The sequence below is a fragment of the Balearica regulorum genome, chromosome 16, assembly GCF_011004875.1.
Source record: "Balearica regulorum gibbericeps isolate bBalReg1 chromosome 16, bBalReg1.pri, whole genome shotgun sequence".
Taxonomy (NCBI): domain Eukaryota; kingdom Metazoa; phylum Chordata; class Aves; order Gruiformes; family Gruidae; genus Balearica; species Balearica regulorum.
In genome coordinates, this window is record NC_046199.1 from 13,345,961 (window position 1) to 13,371,852 (window position 25,892).

A 25,892-nucleotide genomic window follows, 5' to 3' on the forward strand; every position below is an offset into this window, starting at 1 on the left:
TAGAAATTTAACAACAAAAAACCCCCAAAAAACCCATAAAGCAAATCTTCCAGAAAGTTGTATAGCATGTTTGCTGCAAAATACATTGAGACAAAGTATCAGAAAATTTAAAATTCTTACTGACACTGACCTCTGCAACTGTTTTGTCAAGTATTTGGAAGTATACAAAGTGTAGGCCAGGACAGGAGAACAACAGCTCTTCCTGACCCGCACATGGACTTGGGGCTTGTAGAGTAGATTGGGTTGGAGTAGTATTAGCTTTCCTGAGAATCCCGAGTGCTTAACTGAGCCTTTCTCCTTTCAGTTTTCTCACTCGTTTAAAGAAACAAAAAAACTTAAGGAAGAAACCTACTTCACCAATACCCATTTCCTTGCAACATTTTCTAATTAATATGAACGATTATATAGGTAATTGCATTGGCAAAACAGAATAAAAATGTCTTAACTTGAAGGAAATAAAAGCACATCTATGCATGCAGACCTACAGACAAGAGGAGACTATTCAAATCACAATGATTAAGAAGGCCATAATAAATCCCCCCAGCTAGCTGTGAAGTTGCTATTCAAGGCTAAATGTCATATCTACTGGGACTATGCTAAATCTCAGAAGGAAACACTGCACACCTTGCCTGCTCCATTAGCTCACCCACCACTCTTGGGAAGCTACAAGGGTGCAGCTGGGAGATATGATTATTTTCTGGTGCTGTAACTAAAAGGACAAGTGAACACAATGACTTACTAAAGAGCCCTTTGGAGAATACAGTCAGCAACAGGGAGCTAATAGAGAAGGTCACAAGCTTACTTGTACTTTTGTAATAGCAAACACCTTAAAACAGAACATCTCATCAAGACATTCCACTACTACATTCCTCAAATTGGGTAATTTTGCCCCTTAGCTGTCAAAAACATATCTCAATGTATCGATGCTTCTAAGTAAGCAAGCTCAGCTGTAAATTCTAATTAACTGCATGTTTAAATTAGCATACAGTTGTAGAAATACCCATTAAAAGCTGGTGCAGCTACACTTGCACTGTGTCCTCAATACTCTTGCATTTACTAGGAACTCAAGATTCAATTGTCAAAGTAAAATGGAGGGTATATTATTTTTGACATCAGGATTCAAGTTACATTTAAAAAAAAAAAACAAAAACAAAAAACAACCGTCATCGGTGGAAATTCCTTCATTTCAACTTGAGAGCTTTGAATGACTAAGATTAAGCTGAAGAATTTCTGTATCTCAGCTCTTCATCAGAGATGGGACTTGGGTAACCCTAATATACAAACGCATGATATACCTAAAAATAAAGATAGAGATAAATTTGCCTGCTGGATTATACTTCAAAGCATTAGCTATGCCTGCCTTGATCTAGGAGACACTCGGGAAGGATGCTTACAAAACTGGAACAAGAAGAGTGTTTTTCATTTTAAAAAAAAAAAAAAAAAATCTCTTGGAACCCCACAAACCTGCTCCCCAGCCCAAGAGAAGAGAAATGACAGAACCCATCTTCGCTCTTACTGAACCTATCCCACAGAGACCATAACAACGCAGGAAGCCCAGCAACCTAAGAAACAGGAACAAAAAATAACACTCATATCTAGATTGCTAGAAGGAGCTGATAAAAGCACAGCATTTATTAATAATACATTATATCTTATGGGACAAACACACTAGGTTTTAACATAATGAAACTGAAAAAATTTCCCCAGCCAGAGTGACTGGCAACAGATAAAACATCGCTATCTAATGAAGTAAGGGGAATCTTCAGGGACTGCAATAATGTGAAAGTATAGTTTTAATACCAAAAAGGTAACCTTCCATGATCTTAAGATGATAAAAAGTATTCTGTTCACACATAAAATAATTCAAGTATCCATCTGGATAAATTAGTAAAATCATTTTTTACTGGGAAAATCAGAGTACTGCCCAGTCTGCCTATCCAAAATACATAGACAAGACGAAATCCAGTGAAATACTACAGAAGAAAATTCTTCACATAGCACTGATTCCGTAACACTGGCTAGAGAAAAGGTAATCACTCGGCAGGTCTAATTCTCAAGAAGAGTTGGGAAAAACCTGGCACACTGAATTTTTTTTCAGAAAGGATACTGAAGTGTGGAATGTAGATATATATATATTTTTAATATTCTCCACATAGTTATATTTTTGAAGTTATCTAAAGTTTTTCTGGGGTATTTAATTGTGATTTATTAAATTACAAGTTAAATAGAATATGATATATTGGCTTATACTAGTAGATGTTTGCTTAAGATAAGAAAATGGATAAAAGCAGGCCACTTCCACTTTAACTCATGAATGTGCATTGTAAAACTATTTCAAAAAAATATTCAGAGTGAATTGAGGAAGAGTAGGACATTTTTAGCTGTTTTCTCTCAGTCTCACTCTCTCTCAGATAATCTTGTCCAACTTCAACCAAACTTGAGGGAGGGTTGTTGTTACACAGATTAATTTTCCAGAAATGAAAATGACAGGTTGAGTAGAAGAGAAACCAAAATTAGTGTTCCAATGAGGAAAAGCAGGGAGAGTTCATATAGATCCACACCAGCCACAGCACATGCTGACTTTGTCCAGGTAGCAGGAAAGGCAGAAAAAAGGAGGAAAAAGGACAGGATGATCCAGGAGTATTTATGGGTCAGTATTGCAGGGAACATCAGGGCCGTGGACTAGAACGAGGACTGCATCAGTTGAAGGAAACAGGAGATACTTGGAAAGTTACGGATTCTGTGGGGAAGAACCACAGATGGTGTAGGGGTCTGGGAGGGATTATTGCAGAAAAGATTTGGGAGACACAGAATAAGTTACAGAAATCAGACTTCAGTAGCTCAGCTACCAACAGAGCAGTTTATTTTCTGTTTTGGGAAGGTAAAAGGAAACTTGCAAATTTTGTAGAACAGGGTTTTTACCAAAACTAATGGGTAAGATCCCACATCCACCATGAAAAGTCAAAACCCTCCCAAACCTATTCACGATTTTCCACATAGTTAAGTCTTTAGCTCTCTTCTGTCTTTCTCTTTTGCTCTCAGATTACATCACTCATGCTTATTCCACTATTCACAGTTATTGCCCTCCAAGCTCTCTACAACTCTAACTATAAAGTTTTCTACTAAGTTGATAGCTGCCTATGCATACTTTAAAAGCTTTTGTGAAATTTAAGCCTCAAAACAAATAAAACTACTGCCATATTTTTGGCCAGTCCCTTTACACACCAAATCATGTCTGCAACATATGCAAATCTAGCTTAAGGAACAAGTTTACTACTGGGTCAGGGGTTTGTTGGTGTTGTTTTTTAAAATCAGAAAACTGAAATATTTAACTGAAAGCACAAATGTCAAGTTGCAAGGCCGGGAACAGTAATTCAGAGGACAGAGAGCTCTCGATGCACAACATAAAACTGCTAGTTTAAATACTGCCTTGCTAGGAGAATTCAGCATTTCCCACCAACCAGTAAATGCAATAAGATGCATGCTCTGCTATGACAAACACCTTGTTTCCCATGCAATTACAAAAATAAATAAATTTTTATGTTCAATTCTCACTTTACTTATTTTACTTAAGTAAGAGTTTCTTGAAAAAGCAAACACACAAAACAGGCAGTTGAAAACAAAGCGTAATGTAAAAATGAAAGTCTATGCTTTCTTTCAATACTGTGTTGTCATCTCTCCACTCATGGTTAGCCTGAGCCTACCATGAGCATCTAAACCCAGACAGAACTAACCAGCCTTTTAAACTTTTAGATTCCTTCATGCATCGCTTTTCTGTAATACTGTCAGGAACCTAAATAACGTCATTTTGCACCCTGGAAAAAAAATTTCACTTCACTTGCACATGGAAATATTTTAATGGCTTGATTTCAGAATGTCTCTGAGCAAGGTAACAGAGTTATTCCATTGACTATTAGAATATTCAGGACCACAGAATGTTAATACTCTTTGCTAAATAAGGGCCACCGTAGGTATTATAAACTATCAGAATTTTCTGAAAAATCATCTTACATTATTGAAAAAAAAAAAATCATACTCGAGTAGTAGATTTAAGTGCAAAACATTTGCACATGTTCCTAATGGATAATGTCGTATATCTTAGGGCAAAATACCACAAGAAACTTGAAAAACCCAAAAACTGGAAACTTTTTTTCCTTTTTTCTTTATAATATAATGAAATATTAATGCTGCTTCATGGAGTTCAGGTTTACTATTTCACAGAATGGAATTTTCCCCTTTGTAGAAATAAAAGTATTTCCAAAGAAAAGATAGTTTCAAGCACACAAACACAATGTTAAACATTCTAACAATTAAGGAATTTCTTGTTTGCTTAGGTTGTTTAATGTCACCAGATATTACCTCCCATTTCTTTCAAGTTGATGGAAGTTATATTTAACTTGCATAAACATTTCGCATAAACTTTTATAAGCTATATGCAGGCTTCAGTTCTTAATCATAGTATTTATTCGCTGTTGGTATATTCTTGCCTTTTGACAAAACTCAATTACACAATTGTGTCAGTTCTTGGGACAAGACCCAAAATAGACTGAAATGCATATCCTGCTCCCCTCTCCGCCCACACTTTCACTCTACGTTCTATGGCACAAATTTTGATCAAAACCCGTAACTAGTTGTTCAGCTAGGAATCGAACTTTTCATAGTCTTGAACAGATATGTGCACACAAATTTTCCAGCACAGTAACAACTTATCTGTGTCCTGGAAGAAGAGCTAAGAAAAAAAAAAAAAGAAAAAAAAGCTCTCTGCCTCAAATCTGCAGAAGCCTCCCCATATACATTGTGATACACAGAAAAAAAGAAAGGGGGGGGGGGGAATCGCACACACTGTGTGCCCTCCCCGCCCCCGCTCCCCCCCCCCCCCCCCCGATTTTCAATGTTACTCAAACACCAGAAAAAAATATTTTTGCTGCCAGTAGAGTAAAATACAATAAAGTCAGTTTGATTCTTGGCAAGGAACTGATGTGACCATTCTAAAAACACAGTATTGGTACACAAATCTAAAGGAACTGTAAAATCAGAGCAATAATGTTTGTGTATACAAACTAATATTAGCCATTAGGAGGGAAATCATTATTTTTAAAGACTTAGTTATAAATATTATACTTTTTCCTCACTCATTATCTTCCCTTCCATAAAATCACACACATAAAAAGACCAAAGTTAGAAAACAAAGCACAGTATCAGAAAGCAGAACAGTAAAATTACCGAGACAAGTCATTTCTGTCAGAAAAGAGACTGACACTGACCAGTGTGGCTAGTTAACATCATTTACTGGTTTATGTGAACTCATGGTGGTACTGCAGTTCAACTTTTAGTGGACAAGATATATAAAGAAAGGATTAGAAAGCATCAATGATTACTTTTCCTTCCTCACAAACTACTAAATCTAGGTCGTAATAGAAATAAATAAAGTCATCATTATACAACATTTGGGAATCTGAGGCTGAGAAGCGTTATCTGAAATTCCCTATAAGCTCAAGACTTCCTGAATCATAAATACTATCCAAACTTACTAATCACAAAAGCACATTCCCCTTATTTGTCAATCTTTGTAGTGGATTTCGTAAGTCACATTTCAACGATTTATTTCTATCTAAATATTTCTGCTTGTCCTAGATTTTCCCATGACACTTCAAATCGTCTATCACCCCTGCCAATTTCCCACTTTCTAAAATCGTGCATGACAATGACCCTCTCCTTAGAGTCTGTCAGCCACAGAGGGGAAAAATGACTTAAAAAAAGTCAGTGAAAGGCCATCATCTTAGAAGCAAAGAACCCCAGCCCCAAGATAACACAGAAAAGACTCATTTTTTTCCCCTCTTCAACTTCAACTATACACTTACATTCACTCTTCCATATATTCTTTACTCCTCCTGCCCTCCTTTTTCCATTTTTAATCCTTTCTGGTTCATCAAGATTGGCATCTGAACTTCTGCCCAGTCAAAAAGAGAAGGTTTTAGCTCCACTTTATCTCATGAAAAGACAGTTGAAGTTTTGAAGAGGGAGGGAAGGAAAGGAAGGGAAGTCACAGGCTTCCTGCTATTACAAGCCAAATTTAAACCCTTTCTACATCACAAGGGGCTCTGTTGTTGGCAGTAGTGCAAAGAGCAGAAAATTTGGTTGATATGGAGTCTTCATTATGCTTAAAATACAGCTCTTCCATGTTAAAGATGAGGCACACTGGAAGAATACTGCGGGCAAGCCACGCTCCCATTACAGATGAAATCACTGTCGGAAGACATCAGTTGAGAGCACAACCAACTGAAGCCACCCTGCAAGAGCTGGAAGCAGGCTAAGCCCTTCCCAAAACTCCATCCAGAAAAACCTGTGCTGTAGACCATGCCTTCTCCAATATTCTGCTCTGCATACCAATGCCAGAGCGCTGTTACTTCCCACACACCACCTTCACAACAGGAACAACAACAAAAAAAATTCTGTCTCTAACTCAACTACAGATTATAAAAAGAACACTGAAAAATTTTTAAACAGTCTTTACTGTAGTTAACTTGGCTAGAACTTTAACCACCTTCAAATTCACCTTAGCATTGTTAACTATTCAGCATATTAATTACCTGGAACACTTGATTCCATACAGTTCCTCAAATAATTAATTAGGTAAAGCGATCAAGGATGGGAGTCCCAGAGGAAATTCTTCTAGTTTTGTAGAACTGCATAGATTTCACCTTGTTAAATTCTACAACTCTACATGAGGGTGATTCACCTCAATGCACATGACAACTGTCCCTTCATCTCTTTAGGGGCAGAATCCTGAAAACAAAACAAATAAAAAAAATCGCCACACTCTCTGAAGGAAGCTAGTACATTTAGCACTGGATATCCTGTTTAGTCACCAGGAATTAAGAAGAGTATTTGAGTAACACTAAATAAAAACTTTTGATTCCCGTGTTCATAGCACATTAGACACCTTTCGTAATAGGTATCCTCCTTCTGCTTCAAACATCAATTATCACAGGGCAACCAAATCAAAGGCAAACAAGTTTTAGACAGGACTTTAAATTGGATTTCTTTCCAGCCACATGAATAAGTTGCATCAACAGCAATAATTCAAAACTACAGTTATGTACATGGACACTAACATTAAAAAAATGTCTCTTCATCTCTGGCATACTACAGTTTTCACCACCTCTCTGCTGCTATTCATCACATCAACTGTGGTGCTGTATGCAAACAACTTTATGTTCTAGAAAACTGATAAGAACAATAAGAGAAGTAATGCTTTGCTTCTCCTGCTCTTCCAAAAAAAGTCCATGCTATCTCTCTCATTAGCTGAATCCCACACCATTTTTCCACGTGGTAAGCAGGGCAGAAAGGGAATGAATCGGGCGAAAAGGATAGCAGGGAAAGCAGGACAACATAGGTAGCAGTTAGTTACGTTGAAGAAAATACAAGTTACTTAAGGACTAAGGTGTAACTTGCAAGAACTTCAAAACACTGAAAACCAGCCTTCTCCCCCACGTGAAGTGTATGTTATTATCCACTGATTGTTTCTGGCAACAAAAACCTATAACTAGATGCATTGTAACTTATTTCTTGTACATTTATATATACCACTTTAAAATCTGATTTTTATGCACCTGAACTTTCCAATACGCACCACCCACAAGGAACAAGCACAAAGGACTGACTGCAAGACAATATGCCGTGGGGTGGACAACCAACGGCTCGAGAGCTGCATGCAGCTCCCCAGCAATTCAAGTGTGGCTCCCACACCGGGGTATGCTATGTGATTGGCAGCAGGGTTGTGCTGGCATAGGGCTGCTAGGTAATCCAAATCCCTCGCAATGAGAAGGCAGAAGCCAGCAGAGGCTCCTGAGGCCGAATTTGCCATGTTGCCCTGGAATCCAGCTGCACGCTCAGCTTAGCCCCAACCTACACCACAAAAGTGAGATATTCGAGGAACACACCGCTGTTGCAAATCCCAAAGTGTGCCCCAGTCCCTCCTCAGCTCTGCAGGCATTGCATAATGGGTCTCTGGGCTCTCAGTTTTGCACAAATTTGGTTATGCAGCTTGCAGGGTTGAGAACGTTACCTACCCATGTAATACACCATTCATTACACACCAGCATCATCTCTTTAGAAGCATCTGTTTGCTTAGAAAACTTAGAAGAACTGTGTTGGTTAAATGGATTGATACTTTTAAAGGTGCCAAGGATCCCTGACTTCCACTTTCATTGATGAACATTTTACTTAGGTGCTAAGGTTTAGAGCTGCTACATCAAAGTCAACTCATGCAAATCTTTTAAGTCACCCAAGTCCTTTAAGAGGTCTTTAGTAACAAGAGCAGCCAAAATAATGGAGACAACTCAGCGGTAATAGGATGCAGGACTAGGCACTTATGAAAAAGAGCTGTCCTGGATAAAGAAAATATTCCCTATAAAGAGGAGCTAAAAGCATGTAGCACAGAATGTCATTTATTATGAATCAGTCTGAACTTTCTTCCAAAAGACTGTGTACCTTATCCTGAACTAGCATTCAGGGATTAGGAAGAAGTATTGTCCAGGCTCCTTGGCTAAACTTTTAGCTCAGACATTCTTACTAAAGAATTAACTACTGAAAGACTAGTGAAAGCTTAATCTTCCCAAAAAAGGCAGGATTCACAAAATAGATGATACTGACTAGAAGGTAGAGGATGCTAATACAAAAATACTATGTTTGAAAACAAGACAGACAAAACCACTAATATAATCTAAAAAAATTAATCACAAAGAATAAGCTCTGAAATTCTAACACCTTAATTCAATTAGAATTAATTTAGCAGGTTTTGGTACACACACACACAAAGATGCTTGCAAGCATAAACTAACATGCAGAAGCATCTCTTCCTCCTCCCTAGCAAGGCTAGATCAAAAGTTAGCAAACACAAATTTTTCTCAAGAGAAAATAATAGATTTCCTTTTGCCCTAACCTAATGTCATTCCCCTCCTCACAACTATCAAATAATTGAACAGATTTTAAGTGTAAACAAGAAGAGCTTTTAGAAACATAATTTAACACAAACATCTGGACAAGCAAACACAACAGAAGAGAGAAGAAAATCTGACCTATTACCCCCAAAATTCATAGTACAGTCTCATTTTGTGAGGAGACAGAAACAAAAGCCTTACTTGCTCTAAATAAAGAAAACTGCATTCATCTTGTACACTAACAGGAGGCATGTTTACAGCAGTATGAATCAATGTGCTATAGCAGAGGTAAATCAGCGTCAGCCATGTTGTGAAAGAAACTGCAGTTAAAAAAACTGTACAAAACTTAAGCCTTAATCAAATCAGCTATACTGAACCTTGAGAGAAATCATTTTATACCGTTAGCTCTTACTTATTATTGGTGCATGACTTCTTCAAGTTAATGTCTATTAATCTCATCTAAAAATACACATCCAAATTCTAGAGACCATGAAACAGTAGCAACAAGAAAATATACCAAGATATAAACCAACAGTAGTGACTACTGTGTGGTGCACAGATATAAGGTAGGTTGTAAAGTAAAAAAACAAATGCACTTACTCAGCATTAAATCCATTCACATGCAAGATCCTCATCTGTTTGACTATTGTGCTTTTACCGGATTCACCAGCACCTAGAAAATGAAAGTAAATCAATTTCAGAAAGAAGCATGAGTGATGAAGGGACACACTAGAATTTTTTCTTCAGGGTAAAATCAAGAAAGTTGGTTTTCTCGGTGCAAGAGTGAAAAGTGAAAGAAAAAGAAATAATTGCCACTGGAAACTTCAGTTGTAGCTAAAAATAAATGCCCAGCTCAAGTCATGTGTCATATCTGAATCTTGGATCATTTCACTGTCCATTTTTCCAGTGTCAATGTTAAAAGCAGATTGCAGGGTTTGGAAGGAAAAAGGACAACTTCAACATTTCACAGAGAACAAGATAGGGAACGTCAAGATCTGCTTGTCTTGTCACTACTAACTGATGAAAAGACTAACTAAAGTCTGTATGAAACTGAAGCATTGTTGTTAGATCCTAAAAATATTTTAAGTTTGGCTGCGGTTATCATCACCCAGTCAAGAGACTGTAACTTAAATCACAAGAAATAAAGTATGTGGATACTCACATCTGAAAAAGGAAGGCAACCCCTTTAAGCCTCCACCCACAAACCTACAGAAGCCTCCTTCTCTAATTTGTGTCTTGTAAGCAACCTCCCACCCTCTCTACATGTTCCAAATCAATCACATACGCAATGACATGCAAAGACCACCTTTTGTGGCTGCATGCTCCAAACAGCACCCGCCCGTCCCCCCCCCCCCCCGCAGCTCTCCTCCGATTCCCTTATATACCTGCAGTACAAGAAAACCAGTCCTCTTTACTCCAGTTTCTATAAGTAGATGTATGCTATTTCTGCTGTGCTGCACAGATGCCAGTGCACAGGACAACCCATCTGCCTGTAGTACCTGTTTTTCCATACACGCTAAAAATTCTCCAACAGCAGCATTTAATTGAGCTGCTCCACGCTGCCAGATCAGTAGCTTTCTATATAAAGCAAACATATTTTTGCAAGAGTAGTATCATAACCTGGCAAAATTTAGAAAGATTCCCCTTTGCATCTCCTGGCTACTCGTTTATTCCTCTCATTAGCTTATGTCTCAACAACAGAAAACGTATGTCTGTGGCAAAATGGGCAGAGGTACAGTTTGTATTTCCAGGATGCCAGGCCTCTGCTAGCACACACTGACAGCACAAGCCTCCATTTTGAGCCTCATGTTCAAAACTGTATTTTAGCACTTATATTTCAAAGTTCATTTTCTGACAGATGCATTCCACTCTGCTTTCTCCCTTCCTTTCTTTCTCCCTCATGAATTCCTAATAATGCTGCTCTTCTCTCCATAAAGCCTCCTTGCATGTTTTGCCACCTTAATACCAGAGCCTTACTACTTTTTCCTCTCCTTGCTCACTGATGTTTTGCAAGCATTTAGAGAGCAGTTTTTACCTACAACTCTTTATGCAAGCACCATTTCTCCCCTAAACTACTATTTTATAACATACACGCTCTGTCTCTTCAAGCATACTGCACCATGCAATAAAGACAGGCAGCAAAACTAATCAAGAATGAGTATCTCAGGTTAAGATAGAGACTGGGTCCTCTTCACAGCTAAGGATTATTCAGGAATAGTGGTATATGTCATAATCATATTTCCATTTGGAGTAATTAATAACAAAATTTCAGCTGTAACTCTGAATCACATCTTAGAAGCATTGGGAGCCAAAATCTTTACTTTGCTTAGGCCAAGAGCAGGGGAGATAGGTGTTGCTTTTGCTGTAAACACATAGTTTGGTATTGACATACCTGGGTTCTCTGGACCAGATACACCACCAGTGAACCAAAATGAAGTATTACATCTAGATTTCTGAATAAATCTATCTCTGAATAAATCTATTTCCATATTTGGCTAGTCATTAAGGCCCTGTTCTTACTAACAATTATGCATACATTTAACTTCACCACCAAGGAGAGTTCCATTAATTTCAGCGAGACTGCTCGTGGCAGAAGGGGCAAGCACGTGTGCAGCAGTGGGGCCTACAAAGAGCAGCATAAACCTGTTGGAATATTTCGCAGGTGTTCTTTATTGTTATTTGAATACGATATGAAAATATTAAGAATACTTTCAAAGTACTTGTTTTTTTATTTCCATGTCTTATAAAGTAAACGTAACATAATAATAGGGACGTGAACTTTTTTATTTTTTTACTGGTGAGTTTGTGTTATACACTCTCCACAATTCATGACAGCTACTGTTAGAAAAGGCAACAGCTGAGCTATCACTTTAAAACACACGCACATAGATGACCTTCCAGCCATCGCTAAACACCCGCAAATTTTTATTTACAAGTATCTAAACTATTTTTGAGCAACCAAAACCAAAGAAAACAGAAAGAAAATCCAAGCGAGACCATCATGTTTCTGTTTTCTGAAATTCTGCCTCTTATGAAAGTAACTCATCTGATGACAAATGGTTTCTACGCATCTATATAATGTTCAGCCTGAAATCTGGAAGTCCAAAACATTCCCCAAGAGCTGAAGTCCCAATTCTTCTGTTAAAAGATTTCTGCTGGAGCCCTGGCAGACAACTCAGTGCTGCAGGTGCTGCTGTCGTCCTAGTCACTCCATTTATGTTAAGCCTCTTTCTCCAAATTAGTATTTGAAAAATTTTACTGGTAAGAGTACACTTCCAAATTCACAACCTTCAAAAACTCTTCCCCCCCCCCCCCATTATGGTTGTTTCATACCAGAACTGAGTCAGCTCACTGAGGCCTAGCCTCTGCTCCACGCTAAAAACCCTGCATAATGTGCACAAGCGGTCCCTCAGCGTGGCCAAAACAACGCGATCTCGTAACTGCATCCTATTTTAAAACACTAGTTTAAAATACTTTGAAATAGTGAACCTGACAAACATTTTCTTGCTCTCTCCGATAACGATTTTTGGACCTTCCCCTTCCTTGAAGCCATAACCTGCATTTCTAACGTATCTCCTGAAAAACATGACACATGCAGGTAACCTGAATTAACCGCAGAAATAATGCCTGAAATCAAGCTACAAACGCTCCCCTCCCTCCAAACGCGCAATACCTCAATTAATGGTGTGACAGAAGTAAGCCTAACGAGGCTGCCGAGGGACAGAGGACGTGCCCAAGACCCGCCGGGCCGCCCGCTCCCAGCCCGGCCCTGGCGCTGCTCCCCCCGCCACAGGCACGGAGCTCCCTCATCCCCACCGCCGCGCTTCCCTCCGGGACCGACATCCTCCCTCCGTTTCCCCCAAACGATTCCCCGACTTCCTCCCTTCCTCTTCCTCCTCTCCCGGGCCTGGCCGCACGTTCCTCAGCACCTCTGCCTCAGCCCCCGGCGAGAGGAGCGCCCCGGGCCGGCCGAGCCCCGGCCGCCTCCCCTGCCCGGCCCCCGGCTCCTGCCAGGCCGCGGTGACCAGCCTTCCCCGCGGCAGCTGCTCGCCGCTCCGCACACCCGGGACAGGCCCGCGGCCCCTGTCAGCGCCCTGCCCTGTTTATCTCCCAGGTTCCCCCTCGGGCCCGACGCTCCCGCGCCCCTCGCCGGCGGCCGGCCCGGCATCCCCGACCACCTCCTCACGCTCGGCCCCGAGGCCCGCTCCCCGCCCCGGCCTGCCTCCCCGCTCTGCACCGGCGACGGGGCGCTGCCCCCGCGGGCGGAGAGCGGCACCGAGCCGCAGCCCCGTACCTGCGGGGCCTGCCCCCGGCCCCCCTCCCGCGGCGCCCCGGGTGGTGCGCCCGAGACCTCCCCGCCGTCGCCAGGCCGAGGAGCCCAGCGGGCTCCTCCGGACCGCACCGGTCTCCTCAGCACGCCCGGGCCCACCTCCCCGGGCGCTAACGGATCTCCGCGGCCCCGACGGGAGTGGGCTCGCCGGCCGCCCCCCGGCCCCGCGGAACGGGTGGGCCCTACCGCTCCGCTCCCCCCCGGGCCCCACCTCTCCCTCGGGCCTCCCCGTGCCCGGGCAGGGGGCCGGTGCGCAGCCCCGCCGCCCTCCGCCCTGCCCTCCCTCCGGCGGGGAGGGGACGGCGGCCGGACCCCGGCCCGCTGCCCCGGCGCCGCGCTGCCCACGGCCCCCTTACCCAGCAGGAGGAGCCGGTGCGTGGCCCTATAGACCTGCTTGTCCTTCTGCAGCTGCTTCTCGATCTTCTTGTTGGCCTCCCGCTGCGCCTTCTCCTCGTTGCGCTGATCCTCCGTCTTGCTGTTCCCTAAACAGCCCATCTTGGGGAGGGGGAGGCAAGGGACGCGGGGCGAGGGGACGGGAGGCGGCCGGGGCTGCCGGGGGGAGGGAGGGAGGCACTCTCCCGGGCTCCCTTCTTCTTCTTCTTCTTCTTCTTCCTCCTCCTCCTCCTCCTCCCCCCTTACTCGCTGCTGTGGCGGCCGCTGCCCAGAGCCAGAGACATGGAGAGAGCCGAGCCCGGAGCCAGCCAAGGGGGGGCCGATGGCGATGACTTTGCTGCTGCTCCGCCGGGCCTCCTCCCCGGCAGCTGCAGCTGCTTCTCCTCCCCCGCCCCCCCGCTCAGCCCCGCGCCGATCCCCTCAGCGCACCTTTCCCGGGGGGGTGGCGGCAGGGCCCGATGCGGAGCGATCCGCGGGGATCTCCGCGCCCCCGGCCGGGCCGCCGGCTCCTCTAGAGGGAACAGAAATGTCCCCCCCCGCGCCGCACGCACAGGAACAAATCCAGCTTCAGTGCCACCCCCCCCAAAAAAAAAAAAAATAATCCTTTTTAGATCCAAAGGCACGGGCTCCAGGCGCGGAAACCTCCCCAAATCCTCGGCGGGGAGGATCGGGAAACGTCTCTTCCTCGCCTCGCCCCCCGCGCCGACGGGCTGAAGCGCCGAGGGGGTCACGGCAGCCCCGGTTCTCGGCGGAGGTCGGGTCCCCTTCCCTCGCCGGGCGCCGCAGCTCCTCGCCCTCCGGCCGCCGCGGGTCCTTCCTCCCTCACCGGGGCGGGGGGGTCCAATCCAAGCCCCCCCCCTTTTTTTTTCTTTTTTTTTTCTTTTTTCTTTTTTTTTTTTTTCCTCGCCTTGCTGCTGCTTTTTCACATTAGGTTTCCAGGCGGCTGAATCCTCTCCGCTTCTCCGGGGAGCGGGGAGAGAAAAAAAAAAAAAAAAGCCAAAAAAAAAAAAAAAGCGCGCCCGTTTGCTCTCTTCCCCCGGTGCAAAAACCTGTCCCTCACGGGAGGATTTTTCCCCGTCTTATTTTTCCTGCTCTCTCCCGCATGTCTATTCCCCCCCCCCCCTTTTTTTTTTTTTTTTTTTTTTTCCTTCCCCCTATTGAGCTGCACCGAGGCGGCAGAGCGGCGGGGTGGGGCAAGCAGGCCCCCGCTGAACCCTGGGAGCGGGGCCGCTCACATGACACCCGCGTCAGCCCGCGCCGCCGCCGGCGCCCTCTTCGAACCGGCCCCGCCGCCGCCGCTGCTCGCCCCGCGGTGGCGCCGGGGCCCCGCACCGCACCGGCGGGTTGCTGCCGCGCAGGGAGCCCGGGGATCGCTGGGGAATCTCCTGCACGGTGCTGGAATTAACGGCACCCCCAGTTCCCTCGGACGGTCAGGCGCGGGGGGTAACGCAATCGCCCTGATGGCGAGTGGTCGTTCAGAAGGGCTTTTCGGGATGAAAGCAGCCGAGAAAAAGATTTGCAGGAGTTGGGAGTTAAATTCATAGAATTCTGAATAAGTTTTAAAGCAGTCGTGCCCCGCGGCACTTTATACTACACTTGAAAATAATTATTGCAGAAGTAGCTGTACCAAATACATATGTATGTACTTATAGATTTTCTCAGTTGATGAACTTTGGCCTACAGAACGATCCTTGCAGGCGCCGATGTGCATGAATTAATTTTTACCGATGCGGGTATTGCTGGGGCGATGCGTTTCCCGAGCGCTGGGCAGCTCCCCGCACACAAGGCGGTTCCCTCCGCAGGGCTGCGGCCACGGACCCGGGTGGGATGGAGGGAAACAAGCTACCAAGTCCTGCGGGGTGGACCGGGGGAGTACAACTTGATGCATGCGACTACTTCTACGTATGGTTTCCGTTTTGTTTTCTACAATATGTTTTGAAACCTCCTTACATAAATGACATGGTAGTTTTCATGCACAAGCATATCCTCTGGAAAACCAAGACTGGTGCTTAGCTCTTTGTAAAACCTGGTTCCCTAAAATACACAAGTAGTTTTTCTTCCTGAGATTAGTGAAATGTATAGCAATACATAAATTATTTATCCTCATTTGCAAAATTCCATTATCTATAGTACTATTCCCATGAACACACCTTCTTATGTCATCCAGTTACTATGTTTAGAACCACCTACAGTAAAATAATTATGTGAATAGAGCAAACAACTATAAGGTCACAGTTTGTGTCATCAGATACATCTCTTTAGTTGCCCTTGCTGAAAGAGGGCTGGACTTCAAGAGGAACAGGGACCACCACCACCACATCTCAGTCTTTGAGGATTTACTGGCACTTTGTCTATTTTTAAATGTCACTACTTTGGGGTACACAGAGCCTAAGAGCTCTGGAGTCAGTGGAGAGACTCATACCGACTTCTCCAGGTCTCGTTTTAGGCCAAGGCAGTTTTAAAAGGTCTGAGAGAGACTTGGCTCAGCAATGCCCAGATTCATCTGATGCAAAGATTATAGTAATTCCTTGTATCTTTTATAGGTCTTTTATATATTTGTATTGTTTCCACGTAATATACATTATTCAAATATATTTAACTCTGGCATTTACAAGGTATACAGGAATCAATAAAGCAGAATTCAGACTGGAAATTATAAAACCTCATAGCATTTTTACGGTCGCAGGTACGAAGGGAATGCAGAAATGCCAGTATCTGCCACCTCACGCAGCAGGGAAAATCTGCCCTAGCCTCCAGGCTTTGCTTCCCTCCAGGTCCCCAGCTGGCGGGGAAGGGAGCCTATCTCCGGCTCCAAACAGTTCACAAAGGAATACACAAACAAGGTAAAAATTATTGCTGGAGATCACAAAAGGCTAAAATTTTGGTGAATTGTGAGCGGCGTTAGCGTAGGGACAGGGGAGCAGTAAATATGCCACAGCATCCGCTGACAAGGGTGTCATTGCTGTGTAAATGCCGTTGTCCAGCAGCGCACACCCGTCCCTGTCCCAAACGCAAACTGAGACGGGCTCAAGGAGGTTAAACTCTTAACAGCCATCAGCCGCTGCGCTGAGCACAGGAATCGCTGCCCTCCTGGTATATACACCCTGGGCTGTCTAAACCCTGGTATATAAACCCTGGTATATACACCCTGGGCTGCCGTCTCTTTAGGCTGAACAAAGCCCGAGGTAGTTGGAAAGGGAAAACACACTCCGCTAATTCACAGAACTCCCAGTTACTCATGACAGAATTGAGAATTAGCTCCTTGTATATTTGGAAGTGCCAAAAGCTATAGAAAACAAGAAGAAAACTCCCCAATTGTTAAACCTATCAGCAATTACAGACTTTTTTTGTCTTTCTGAAATACAACACAAGACGAAGCACCAACCCTACTTCACAAACCCACCACATTTGCCATGATTTTTTTTTTCTGGTGCTGTCCTGATTAGGAGAGCATCATTTGAAAAGCAAGCATACCAACACATCAGCTGTTCTCATTCTTTTTTATTTGTTTAAATAATGTAAAACTACTGATGTGTCTTTAGAGTAAACGCCATTTCTTACTGGAACCAGTTGCATTAGTTTCCATCTTGTAAAAATCTGTGAACTTCGGTTTCACAAGACTACTGCCATCAGACGGGAAAGCACAGGCAAAATCTGACCTCTACCTCACCGTAAAATTAAAGCTCGCTTCTGAAGAACCTGCAGTCTTAGGAACAAATAAATGCAAAGATAAAATAATTATATGTATGCCCATAGTGCCTCTGTGATAAAAATCTATTTGAGGGTTGAAAATATTCAAAAGAGACTGCTAAACGGACCCTGCTGCATGGTAGGCATAAATATTTTCCAAAAATGCAAGGTAACCTGAGTGTGGAAGTTCACATGTAAGAGACATTAGAGGACTTAAATCTATTGATTCAATCCTGCAACACTTAAATTAATGGGAGATAAGAGTTTACATACAGACGATGGTGAGCATTGCACACTTACAGATACAATTCAAATTAAATTATATTCCTTCCGTGTCTGAATATAACAGCCAACAGCCTCAGATTCTGTTGCAATTGTTTTTCAGTCTGAAGTAAATGGAAGACCACAAGGCCTAACTTCTATTACATGCTAATGAAAATCACTAGATCTCTTAATTTTTTAAATTTTTTTTGAAAGAAATTTCATTGCAATTCTTTCCTCCGTTCTCCCTCCACAGCTTTTGCCCCAAAACCTCCTGTTTGGTGCCTGAGACTGGGGGAAGATTTGTAACAATGGCCTGATCCTGTAAATAAACATGTACTCTACTCAGCTGAGTAGTCCTATTGAAGTGCATAATTTATACGGACTTTACTCTTCCCAGCTAGGACAACTATATTAGCTTGATTTACAAATGGTTAGAAAGATTTAGATATAAAGCAGAAGTAGACTATCAATAACAGCACTTACTAGTGAGAGAGAACTTGTTGCAAAGTACATGTCCCTTACGCTCCCCCCACCCTATACACATAAACTTCTGTCCTTTTAAGATTTACATATAATACCTATCAGTATAATCACTCTGAAGGACCTCAAGAAAAATACTATCTTTTTCCTATTTTAACATATTTACTTTATATTTGACAGACCATTGCATATATTCTAATGCATTTTCCTTATATTAATCTCCCTTACTGTGCATGAGGATAGTCGCACTTGTATAGGTAAGAGAGAAGGAAATATTGTTGAAAAAATCACAAACATTGGTTGGAAAATGTAGATGCAAGAGTTGTTCTTGGAGTTACTATTTTCTTAACAGAGTAGATGTTGAGCCTGTTGGAAAAATGCTTCTGAGACACATTCTTCATGTTGTTCCATTCTTTTCTCTTTCTAACTGAGCAGATAACACTTTCTGCTTACAATTCTGATGTTGCATCAGTTTTCCTCTCAATCGATCAGAGTTAGGCTCTGACTTGGCTTGAGTTACTCTCTGTTTTTACAGGCGACTGTGAGCTCCAGATCGGGATGTCCATCTTACACCACAGACGCCTTCCAAACCCTCCAGGTGACAAACACCCTTATTTCCTATTGCAAACAATTCACCTTTGTTAGGAAGCTGAAGGTGCTGAGCACTTTGGATGTCCCAGCCTACAGAAAAAAGAAAAGGTTCATTAGTTTTCGGACGGGACAGTTGTACAGTTCCTTACGGGCTCACGCTGTCCGCAGTGAACATGACCTCATAAACTTTTGGCCGTGAACTGTGGGGGTGGAGTTGTGACCAAACCAATGTGCTCATTTGGAAGGGAAGATACAGACGACATCATGCTTGAGCATCCCTTAGCAACCGGATCGAAATGGCACTGCAGCTTTTGAGGAGGTTGTCAGCCTTCCTTGCCGCTGGAATTGCCTGTATTTCGGCTCCCACCACGGCTGAGGAGACACAGCAGAGAAGACAAAATTTGTAGCTCAAAAAGTAAAAGCAACGGTGGTGATCTAATCGTACAATTTCCTTTGTTACTGTTTATAGGAAATAGCCTATTTTCAGCGAGTCTTTTTCATGGGAGGATACAGAGCTCAATTAATCTGGGGAACACATGAAACAAACGGTTCTTACAGCAGCACCTTTATCTCTGATTTACTTTAGACTCTTTCCACTTGAAAACCTAGGCTGTAAACTTTGTAACATTCCTCTCTATGGTATCAGGATGAACCAAAAGAGACCTAGGCTTGCACGTGTGGAAAAAAAATCCAATAAAACAAACCAGAAAAATACTCTCAGATTAAAGCTGTCAAGGAGTGGATCAGTGTACAACAAAGGATGCATCACTTCCCTACAAACCTGAAAATGCAGTTACAGCCATGCATCTCGGTTCTCTCCTCTCCCTAGTCCTCACACAGGTGAGACTGTCCCGCTCCTAAGAGTTGGGACAGAGCTGCTAATTAACTCCAGGGGAAGTCTCAAGGGGAAGATAGTTTAATCTTTTTTCACTGAAAATCTGCAACCCTATAATTCCCCCTCAGATCAACATATGCTATTGCAGGATAATGTCTATACCTTGCTTTGTTTTTGTTTTTGTTTTAAAAAATAATCTATGCATTCATCTCCATGCTGTGACTCATTTGAAATTGGTTATCTTTGCCTATCTTTGTAAGAAATGACGATTTTAGAGGTGCGCTTTTTTTTTCTTGCTAAGGTTTTCAAGGGATTTAAAGTACTGGGGAAGAATAAACAGTGAGTGAATTCATATTAGAAAGGTGCAGAAGTAATTCTCCATGTGCATAGCACCTCTGAGGAGTAAAATCTTATGCAGAAATACAAAGTAGCTGTGAATTTTTGTTAAGGAGCCTACATTACCCAATGCTTGGTTTTGCTGTCCTACAAATTCGCAGTGCTGTGCCTGAGCAGCTCAGAGTTCCCTCTTTTAAAAGCAGGGATTACCTCTGGCGCAGATTAACTCTTTCAGCTAAAGGACATTTTTTTTAATAGCACACACAGTATATTTTTGTGTATTGACACTTCTCTGGTTTGAAGTCAGTTAAAATTTTTAGCTGTAGAAATACAGAACTGTGGGTCTGCATCCTGGGCCATGGAAGTGACTGGCAGTTGAGTATCAGACCTATCAATCTCAATGTATTTAATCCCCTGTAAACTTAGTCTTTTAGTTATGTATGAGGATTAATTAAGGGTCTGATTTAGACTTAGATCAGTGGATCTTCCATCTGCTTTGAACACTAAAAAGGCTCCTGTGGCCTCTTGCAGTGACTCAGGTCTGCTGCTCACGCTTTCCTTAGACGGAGGCATCCGCCACGAGCTATCGTCCTGCAAAATCCTTTGGACTCTTGGAAGAACAAAACTTGGTGATAAAAAGGGAGACGGTTTCAAAGTCTCCAAGTTACCCTTTGACCTGCTGAACAAGGAACCCTTGAGTAATTTCAAGCCCGTTTAAAGGAGAAACAAATAAATTAAAGCCAAACAATAATCTAAAAAGCAAAACCAAAGCAAACAGATTGTTGTTTCCTTTGCAGCAGCCAGAATAAAAATCACTTTGAAAAGCATTTAAAGGTAAACAAGGTGGGAAATGAAGCCGTTATCAATCAAACCCAGGGAGGGCAAAGCAGAGTCATCAAGTAAAAGGACAAGTTTGTCTGTCATATGTCATACTCACTGTCTGAACGCAGTGAAATCAGCATTGTCAGGAAGAAATTAATGCACCGCTAATGTATTCAATAAAGAACAAACACAAAACACTTAAGTACAGATACTCCAAAACAAACAGAATGAAAAGGAGATACTTCCCTCCCTGGCAAAGAAGAAGAATTTTTCCATACAGAAATTCTAAACTTGAGAGGGATTTTTGTTTTGTTTTTAAATAAAAACAAGCCCAAAATCTACTAATAGAATTAACCAAGACCTTCCTTTAAACCAAAGAAAAAAAACCCTTGCTCCCTCCTTTCACTTCGAGGCTTTTCCTCAGAAACATTAGAAGAGACTTTAAGGAACTCATGGGATTATGGAAATAAAACACTGACTAAGAGCTTTTCACCTAGTAGCTTTTCTTATTTTCTTGCAGGGTTTTTTTCCCTGATATTCCTTCTCACTACTCATGCTTTCTGCTCTGCACTTTATTAAAAAACCCCTCTTATGTAACAGCAGCAGCAGCACATCCTCGCTCTCCGCATAACACATATGGAATGCCGATTAAAAAAAAAAAATTGGAACAAATCTTTTCTCAGATTTAGTTTCAATATTTGTCGACATTCACTCCAGACCTATTCCCAACTGCAAACGTTTTTTTTATAAAGAATTATTCTGCTTTAACCCTTGTTACGTTTGGGTCACAAAACCCACAGAGGCAGCGGTAGCAGAGACCGTGTTTTCTAAATACCAGGTTATAGTTAGCTCCTGCAAAGAAGCACAAAACTCCCGAGCCTTTCTCCTGCCGGGGGGGGGTCCGCAGGGGGGGAAGAGGCTCCCGGCTTCACCTCCCCGGCACACACGGCAGCCGAGCAGCCCGGCACCGAACACGGTTCCCACCGGAGCTCAGGCTCAGCCTGACCCAGCCTGCTCTCCAGCAGCAGCACGGTGAGCTATCCCTCCGCACTAATGTTATAGATTACTGACACTGCATTCTCATTTTATGGTGCATAACAGGAAGGGGAATAAGAGGATTGTTAAAATAGTTCTTGCTAAGTTGTCACACAGGTTTTAATGTGCTGTAAACATTCCTCTCCTCCTTTTACTTTTTTTTTAAATAGAACGATGTTCAGGCTTTCACGCTCAAACTAACTTCACTTTTTAGTGCTAGCAAACCACAATACTCTCTACACCAAGAGCCTTTAATAGAGACAATCCGCAAGGAAAACAGAACTGTGATTTTGCTCCTCTGTCTCTGCACTGCTAAAGGCCTGGAAGTGTTCCCTTTCAGAAAGGGTATTTTCTCCCTTTTTTTTCTTTAGATGGGAAAACGTTGAGCCTAGATCCTAAAATGACATACAGACACAATTATAGAATAGGGGTCTTTTGTACCCTATTTTTCCTGGAAGAATCCAGCTGTCTGGCAAACTAACAGCATCATTACTTCTTAAGTGCCTTGATGTTAAATTAGCGTGCCCCACACACCCTAGGGCAGTTGCAGAATTTAGATCCTTTCCCAGTGTTCCAAAGACGACTTTCTGGTGGGGTTTGGTTTTGTGCGTTAGATTTTAGAAATGTATATAAAACAATCGATTATCTCCAGGTCTTTAGGTGTGCAAGGAAAGGTTTCCCTTTGTGTTGCTGTGTTCCCTACAGTGTTGCTGTATCTCAGACAAAACCAGGAAAGACATCCATTGCCAGGGCTGCGGGAACCAGGCAGGAGTCGGGGTCTGGATGCAGCTCCAGCCCAGGCTGGGTCAGAACCTGTGGTCCAACGCTGGGATTTTGCCTCGGCCACATGAAAACCAGCAGAGGTGAAGGACTGTCCCCTCCGATGGACCCAGCCCATGGGGTGCTCGGGCCTGTTGGAACGCTCACAAAATGTCACAAGGGAGAAGAGATGAGCATGGGGATCAAACAGGGGAACAGGATCCAGGAGACCTGATCTACTGCAGATGGTTCGATCCAGCACGGCCACCAATCCGTGCGTGACCTTGGATGAGCCACTTCCCCTTTCTGTGCCTCTTTTTTCCAACTATCTTTTATCTGCCTCTCTCATATAGGTTGTAAGCTGTTTACTTCTGACATGTCTGCACAGTATCGAGAACCAAGGGGCCCTGATCTCACTGGTGACCTTTAAGCCCTTCTGCTACACGTTTCATCATAAAATAATTATTCAAAAAGGAAGCAGGTTTTTTTTTTAATAGTCTGTCTTCCTTTTCTTAACACCTCTTTAACTAACTCAGACATTCTCAGCAATATTAGATGAAAAAATAGGCTCTGTTCAAAATCTTAACACTGTTTTTCTTAGATGAAAACACTGAGAAAGCTGCTAGTATTCTGTTCAGTCCCTCTCCCACAGGCCCTCCAGCAAAGCCAGGGAAAGCTAGAATCAGCATGCTTGCTACACTGAAAGTACCAGACAAAGATACTTTTTATTTTGAAAATAGAAAAAAAGAAATGCCTGCACACTTCTCAATCTTTCTTTGTACGCTACAAAGCACCAAACAGGGCAGAAACCCGGTGCTGTGCTCTTCTGCAGGTCACCTCCAGGTTTGCTTTATGCTCTCTGGTGTTACAATAACGAATTTGTTTTTCCACTGCTCTGTGCACGCTCTCTTGTCTAAGAGTGACCTATTCGCTTCTGAAGCAATCGGCTTTTTACAGCTTAGTCTACGCTATGTAAACAGAGAGCGAGCGGCGTGGCGGAGCCCCCGGTCCTCAGAGGCGAGGAGCACACTCCACCCCTGGGACCTGAACCAGCCCTGGAGGCTGCTGCCCACTTTCCGGGCGTCACCCCGAGGGACTGAGCTCCCCGCAAGCCCCGAGTGAACGAAGACTGCAACGCCGCAGGGGGACAGCCCCCCTCCCCTTCGCCCAGTGGGATCATAGCTATGTCAGCGGAAGGGATGTGATGGATCCACCTTGCCCTCAGCACGGCCAAGGATCCAGGGATGCTGCAAGGGGCAGGGGATCCAGCGGCTTTTACCCCGCTGCCATCACCACCGCCGCCTCCTTCAAGCTGCAGCTCCTCTGCCAGCCCGTGAACAAGCAGAGCGACCGCTAACGCGCCCTGCCCTCAGCCAGCAGCCCTGGGGTGACGGCACGGGGATGCCTGTCCCCCCGCCTGACCCCACGGCCCCTGTGCCGTGGGGCATTTGGAAGGTGCCGAGTCCCCCCTGGCACCGGCAGCCCCGGGCTGGAGGCTGGGCCCTCCTGCACGGCTGCATTTCACACCCGAGGTATAAAATACACAGCCGGACATTTATTCTGAAAAAAGCTTTCTATAAATTGGTGTTACTGAGGGATATATATACTAACTCCATATATGTGAGAGTTAAGGAAGATTTGTCCAAGGAACTACTTCCAGAGGAAGTGCTGGGCAGCCACGTTATTTGTTTTGTTTAAAATGATTTCAGGCTCGATAATGTCTCTTTATCAAAACTACACATGTGCTGAGCATGCACAGTGCTGTGTGTTGTGAGGCAGACAGGAAGGGGTGGATTTAATTTATTTCTTTATTATGAATATCGTGGTGCTGTAAGGAGAATCCTGGCCGACAGTGTGAAATAAAGCCAAACTTTGAGAGGATATTTTGGGGCCTGAAGTTCCTGTGCTGCCTTTTTGACTTCAGTCTTAAATTCTGTATTCCTAATCCTCTGTTCTGTCTGGACCATCTCATGAATGGACATGTGTATTATTACAGAGCTGAGCAAGTACCTCATAACGTTTGCCATTAATATTCATTTGAAAGAAAAATGGAGTTTAAGCTTCCTGGTTTTGCTTTCCTTGAGTGGGGAAACTAGTGAGGGAGTTTATAAATTCCAAGTTCTGGCAGGCAAAAGGGACCAAGGCAATTGTGACATACCAGAAGTAGTTCTCCATGCAACCCTGTTTTATTTTGTGACCATCACCTTGGCTATAAGGTTTGTTTACATTTATTTGGTATCATACTCTCCATGGTGGATCAAAGCATTCGTGTTGCTGGAGAGACTCCGTACCCAGCTGAACGACGACGGCCACAAAGCAGAAACAGAGCCACCGTGACCTACCAGCACAGACTGCCTCCCAACTTTCAGACCAGAAATAAGAAGAATTAAGTCTTCTCCACCCTAAAAGCTGGCTTGGATGGAAGAAAGGGGGCTAGAAAGAATGGACTTCAGACTCGCTATGAAAAGGAGTGCATCAGCCCACACTGGCCAAGCTAATCAGAAGGAAGGCATGAATTGCTGATGGGCATAGGGATAGTGACCCAATCTAAGACATGCGAGCTACTAGATCAAACTGTGCCATAAAGGCTTGCAAGAATGCTATCTTTTGGCGATCTGTATATGCCTAGTATTGTTTAAGAGTAAAGTTTAAAAGGCTAAGAAATTCCTTGCCTAAGAATTATATTATGAAATTAAGAACATCAAGTGCTGTCATTGGCTAAGAAAATGGACTGCAGGATCTCACTGCCCCAAAGAGTGTCCTACAGGAGGTCTCTTTATAGAAGCATCAACGTGAAACCTGTGAGCAGGAGCAATTGACTCTGGTGAGAGGTGCTAGAAGCACATAGATTCACTGGCTGGATCCAAACACTCCAAACTGGTCTGCATGCAGAGAAGAAGATGGGGCAATACATGACAGTAATAATCTACCATGACTTGAGACCTCCTGCCCTAGTTACAATTATGTAATTGTTACCATCTCTTAATACCTGAGTAAGAAACCTTTTTAGTACATCAAGTTCTCATGTCTAGACAGATATACATCGTGAATGAATCACTACTGACTAGCTTTGAAGACCCGACCTGAAGAGCACTCCATGGTACAAGCCACTATCTAGACACATCAACCCTTATGGAACAATTTTCTGGAGACGGTTCTTTTGGTACATTACCCTAGGGTATACTGGCTGTAAGAAGCTCTGGTTTTCCAGTAGTATCCTTAAAGGACTATGAAGGAAAGCAATATAGGCTTAACAAAGAGAGACCTAAGTCTTAAAAAACTCCCGCCCCCCCCCCCCCCAAAACCAATAAAAAAGGTAACAAAAAGACATAAGCAAGGAACGAATACATGCAAAAACCCAAACAGGCTTGAATTCACCTCTTTGGCCTCATTATGCCACTTCTGGTGAAAATGA

The 25,892-nt window shown here is 43.3% G+C and overlaps 1 protein-coding gene across 3 annotated transcripts in view; it reads right to left on the bottom strand.

The window, feature by feature from the left end:
• GNAS (GNAS complex locus) overlaps window positions 1–25,892 on the bottom strand; it is a 161,784-nt gene that overhangs the window by 87,918 nt on the left and 47,974 nt on the right. The window contains exons 1-2 of one of the 3 annotated variants that reach the window (XM_075768778.1): window positions 13,629–14,783; window positions 9,543–9,615 (exon numbers count right to left, since the gene is read on the bottom strand). In XM_075768778.1, the coding sequence (XP_075624893.1) occupies window positions 9,543–9,615; window positions 13,629–13,767 (212 nt within the window). In that variant the 5' untranslated portion in view covers window positions 13,768–14,783. Of the gene's footprint in view, window positions 1–9,542; window positions 9,616–13,236; window positions 13,353–13,628; window positions 14,784–25,892 lie in introns of those variants that run through there. The other 2 variants (XM_075768779.1, XM_075768776.1) reach the window with 2 other exon arrangements.